Here is a 5,860-nt window from a genome sequence, read left to right on the forward strand (position 1 = left end):
TTGTTGAAGATTTAGTTATTTTTATTGGTATTTGTTCAGTATCTATGCAGTTTGAATGTTCATAATGGCCGTAAATGTGTATTAGTTCCATGTTTCTGTTATGAATTTTACATAATGCAATTATGTATTTTCTGTTACAGAGTTATGAATTTTGATACTCTGTTCATGCCATGTGATATGAATATTCATAATGTAATAGTACTATGTCCATAACATATTAACTGGTATGTTACACTGCTTGCATATACTCAGTGAATGAAGATTGTGTTGGTGATTCAATAAGCAATGATCAAGCAGAGTTAAACATTGACATTGATGGCTCGTTCAAGTCCAGGTTCTTTTTATTAGTTGGTGTATCATGAATGTTGTTTCTGGTAGGTGTAGGTACTGATTCATGGTGATTATATGCAAATTGAATGTTGTGATTGGTATTAATAATTTGTTCACGTTATGAATTTACAGTTTTGAGGTTATGAATTTTCCGTTATGTTATTATGAATTTTCTATATGAGATTATGAATTTTCCATATGAGGTTATGAATTTTATGTTATGAGTTTATGCATTTCATGCCATGAGTATCTATGCAACTTTGAATGCTCATAATGTCACAAATGTTATTGATACCCGGTCTTTGTTATGAACTTTCTTATATGATGTTATGAATTTTATTCTTTGTGATTATGAATGTTCTCACATGAGATTATGAATTCTATAGTGTAGCATATTATATTCATTATAGGTGAAATCCACATTCATATTTTAGTAGTTGGTATAGGTGTGGTTATATTTTTGTTGCAATTGCAGTTGATGAAGACTTGGTGGTGTTGTAGTAAGAAATGTTGACGAAGCTTTTGAGTTATATAATGGATATGCATACAGAGTTGGTTTTAGTGTGAGGAAAGGCCAACAACGTTATAAGGCATCTACTAAGTCAATTCAGATGAAGAGGTTCTTCTGTGCTAAGGCTGGGTATAAGCAGAAACCAAACAGTGGTGTTAAGCTTTATTCAAAGATTGATATGAGGACTGGATGTGGTGCATTTGTTCAATTTGATGTGGGGGTGATGGGATGTGGACAGTTACAAAACACTTGAAAGAGCACAATCACGAGTTATGTTCATTTGGCAAGAGTCATCTGCTTCGGTCGCATAGAAGAGTGGGAAACAATCAGCTTGAATATTTAAAAGACATGAAGAGTAGTGGTGTTGCATTGGCGGATGGTATGAGGTTTTTGAAACATCAGTCAGGGGGTTCTCCATTGGTTGGCTTTACCAACCGCGATGCTTACAATTCGATGGCTTCTGTGAGTTTGAAGTGTTTGGATGGATCTGATTCCAATTCTTTGATTGAGATATTCAGGAGGAGGCAATCTAATGAGGCTGATTTCTTTTTTGATTTCGAAGTTGATTTGGATGGAAGATTGTGTAGTTTTTTTTGGAGGGATGGTCAAATGAGAAGGGATTATGAGGTGTTTGGTGATCTGTTAGTGCATGATACAACATACCGCACTAACAAATATGATATGATTTGTGGTCCTTTTGTAGGGATGAACCATCATTGCATGAATGTAATGTTTGGTTGTGGTTTTTTGATGAATGAGAGGATAGAGTCATTTGCGTGGTTGTTTAGAGTGTTTTTAAGATCCATGGATGGCAAGTGTCCACAGACTATCATGACGGATCAATGTTCAGCTATGGCTGCTGGCATTTCCATGGTGTTTCCTACATCACGCCACCGTCTTTGCATATGGCATATTGGTGAGAATTCGAAGAAGCATATCAAGGCATTGAGGAATCATAAGGATTTTCTGGATATGTTCAATTGTGTGTTGAAATACACCGAGACTGAAGCTGAATTTGAGGTTTACTGGACAAGGTATGTTATTATGAATTTACATTATATAATTCTGAATTTTCTGTTATGTCATTATGGATTTTCTGTTATGTCATTATGTATTTTCTGTTATATGATTTATGAATTTTTAATATGAGATTATGAATTCACAGTTATACAATTCTGGATTTTATGTTATGTCATTATGTATTTTCTGTTATGTCATTATGTATTTTGTGTTATATGATTATGAACTTTGTAATATGAGATAATGAATTCACAGTATACAATTATGTATTTTCTGTTATGTCATTATGTATTTTCTGTTATATGATTATGAACTTTCTAATATGAGATTATGAATTTTCAGAATATGAGTAATAAACATGTGTTTTAACCTTTTCAGGATGGTTACAAAATATAGTTGTCATAAGAATACATGGCTAGAGAAGCTTTATGACTGTAGGGAGAAGTGGTGTCCAGCGTTCAACAAGGATTATTTCTCCGGGGGTATTTTATCTTCGCAAAGGAGTGAAAGCACAAATCATGCAATTTCTAGGAGGCTGTCCAAGACTGCTGGTTTATGTGATTTTTATTCATCCTTTGTGAGTGTTATATCTGAATGGAGAAGTAAGGAAAATGGCGAGGATTTCCGGTGTTCTCAAGGAGTACCCGCCATGATGATGGATCATGTGAAACTCCTTTCACATGCTAGAGAGGTTTATACAATTGAGATTTATTTTTTGTTCGAGGAACAATTTATGAAAGGTAGCTCTTGTTATCAAGAAATGGTGTTGAACGATGGTTGTAAGTGCAAGTATCACGTGTGGCGACCAGACATAGATATCATAAGGCATGAAGTAACCTTTAAGGCAATCAATTTGGATATATGCTGTAGTTGCAAGCTGTTTTCAGAATTGGGAATACTTTGCTGTCACTGCTTACGTATACTTCATGTGCACTGTGTTTCCAGTATTCCCGATAAATACATTCTAAAAAGATGGACTAAAAAGGTTGTTGAGGGTAGAAACGTGGACATTGCATCTGTGTTTTATAATGGTGGTGTCCCTTCTTCAATTTGGGCTGTTGAGATTAGTAGGAAATTTCAAAGGCTTATTGTTTCTAGCCAAGATAACAGTGTTGCTAGACAATTCTGTGATGAAGCCGTTGAGAATGCAAGGAAAAACATTGAAGCTGAGATTGGGGATGTGAACACTGAGGAGGGTGCTGTGTCTTCGTCAAGTGGTATTGTCCAAGACCCCTCAAGCCGGAGGGGTAAAGGTGTGAGAAATAAAAGGAGTAGTAGTGTTATTGAGAAGAAGTACAATGCAGCAAGGGGAAGAAAGAGTGCTGCAAACAAGCTTGCTTCAATTACAAAGGGCTCTGTCCAATCATTGGTCTTGGAAAATATTTCAGAGATTGCTCGTGATGGATATCTTGTACATCCAAGCACCGGGGGTTCACAATTTGTTCATTTTAATAAGAATGTAGACCACGATGTAGCTATAGATTGAGATCGTGTTAACAGTATGTACTTATGAATTTTATGATTTTTAGATATAGGATGAGAATTATGTGTCAAATTATGAATTTTCCTTTACCAGTTTATGAACTTTCATTTACCAGTTTATGAACTTTCCTTTACCAGTTTATGAATTTTCCTCTATGTGATTATGAATTTACAGTATGTTCTTATGAATTTTATGTCTCAGATTATGAATCTTCCTTTATCTGATTATGAATTTTCCTTTATGTGATTATGAATTTTCCTATATGTGATTATGAATTTAGAGTATGTGCTTATGAATTTTATGCTATTAAGATTTTATGAGAATTATGTCTCAGATTATGAATTTTCCTTTATTTGATTATGAATGTTACTTTATGTGATTATGAATTTTCTTTGTTGTCATTATGAATGTTATTTTAATGTTATGTAATAATGAATTTCAGTTATAGCTAACACGTATACATTCATAATCTCATAAAAGAAAGTTCATAGTTGCATAATAGAAAATTCATAATATGGTAGTTGAAAATTCATAAACTCTACATGATCCACATGTAATCTGAATTAAGAGCAATAGATTGTATATTCATAGGTGCAAAATATCTGTGCACATTACAAAATGAGAGATTCACAATCTAGGGTACCAACAGTCAAGATTTGCTTCATGTTCACAACATATTCAAACACCAAAAAGCGGTATAGTTTCATTTCTTTTTGAAAGATCCTTGGCTGCCTTCATAACTCGCAATCTTTCAGTGTTCCTACCCCATGTGATAATGTTTGATGCGTATTTAGCTCTAAGCTCCCAAATGAAGTCAGCCTTCAAAAAAAAAAAAGATGTTAAAAACAAAAAAAAAAAAAACAAATCTAAGTTGAAATTAATATATCTTATACTCTTACATTTACATGGGTGCCTATCTTGAATCCACTGTCCCAATCTTGAACATTCCCCTTGTAGGACTCCATGTGTCGCATGACATATATGCCACAATCAATGACATTGTCAAGCTCCTTCCAAGGAATGGCCAAGTATGATACAGGAAGGTTTTGTATCTTACGGAGTAGGGGGGATTTTTCTGCAGTCAAGTACTCTTTCAAAGCATTCATCTGGACAAAAATGAAACTAGTGTGATAATGATTCACATGAAATGTATAACAAACGTTTGAAAGGTCAAGTTTAAGGTTAAGTTACCAGTAGATTTGGGCAATCTTCATACTTGTCAGCTTCAGTAACACCCTTAGGCAACATCTTGTTGTCAATGATTTCAACACTTTTTGAGATGGTGTTGATGCAGACAACAAAGTAGTGTTCGTGTCGAAGCACGGGGAAAAATAGCTAACATCAAAAGAAGAAGTAGTTAGAATAGAGAAGAAATATGTAATTAATGAATAAATGTTGAAGGTGGTAATTATAAATTACCAAATCAGCATCATTGACATCAAGATTTTCAAATTTTGAAATCTCATACTGTAATCGCTCATTGAAATTATCCTTCCGCTTTTGAAGCGGAAGATTCTTCATCCACTGTTCAGATGGGTCGAGTTGAAGCTAAGGGGAAAAAAATACGTATCAATGATAAGTTGTGCAATATGTAATGGCAGTCATACGTAATTCATGATATCATAACATAAAATCCATAATATTACAAAGAAAATACATAACAACAAAACAGAAAATTCATAATATCAAAGTTGTAATTTCATAACTCACAATAGAAAATTCATAATGCCATATGGGAAAATTCATAATCTCACATTAGAAAGTTCATAATATCAAAAATGTAACTTCATAAACTCACAATAGAAAATTCATAATATGATATGAGAAAATTCATAATCACACACAGAAAATACTTAAAATCCATAATATTACAAAGAAAATACATAACCACAGAACAGAAAATTCATAATATCAAAGTTGTAATTTCATAACTCACAAATAGAAAATTCATAATGCCATATGGGAAAATTCATAATCTCACACAGAAAATACATAATCTCACATCAGAAAGTTCATAATATCAAAAATGTATCTTTATAAACTCACAATAGAAAATTCATAATCACAAACAGAAAATACATATTTACATGACATAAAATACAGAATGGTTTAACATGAAATTCAGAAGTGAGCAGAGTAAAAATTGTTGTTATTAACTTACATGTACCAACGTGCTAAAATAGATGCACTTTGGCTTCCCCAACGCCCGTTTTGTGTTGAGGAGTGTAAGCCTCAACGCCCATACATCTATGAATGTGTTAAAAATTTCACCGCTGCGGAGGGTGTGGAAATCTCCTCTTGTCATTGAGAAATCATCAAAGATAAACAGAGTTTCACTACATGAACAAAAAATTTTGATAAATAGGTAAATAAATTAACATATGGTTATAAATGTGAAATATTCATGAAAATAAAAAGTTTTCTAAATGGTTAGAGTCAAACATACTCCACTGGATGATCCGTAGAAGCATCCATGAAGGCGTAGTTTGATACGGCCCTCTCGGTCACACTGGCAT

The 5,860-nt window shown here is 33.4% G+C and overlaps 1 protein-coding gene across 1 annotated transcript; it reads left to right on the plus strand.

Moving 5' to 3' along the window:
• The first annotated feature begins 1,189 nt into the window (after positions 1-1,189).
• LOC109157593 (protein FAR-RED IMPAIRED RESPONSE 1-like) lies at positions 1,190-3,347 on the plus strand. Its single transcript, XM_019305448.1, has 4 exons — positions 1,190-1,402; positions 1,775-1,875; positions 2,240-2,552; positions 2,646-3,347. Exons 1-4 carry the CDS (start codon positions 1,190-1,192, stop codon positions 3,345-3,347), a joined length of 1,329 nt encoding a protein of 442 aa, XP_019160993.1.
• Positions 3,348-5,860: the final 2,513 nt, after the last annotated feature.

This window comes from Ipomoea nil, unplaced genomic scaffold (genome assembly GCF_001879475.1).
Source record: "Ipomoea nil cultivar Tokyo-kokei standard unplaced genomic scaffold, Asagao_1.1 scaffold2791, whole genome shotgun sequence".
Taxonomy (NCBI): domain Eukaryota; kingdom Viridiplantae; phylum Streptophyta; class Magnoliopsida; order Solanales; family Convolvulaceae; genus Ipomoea; species Ipomoea nil.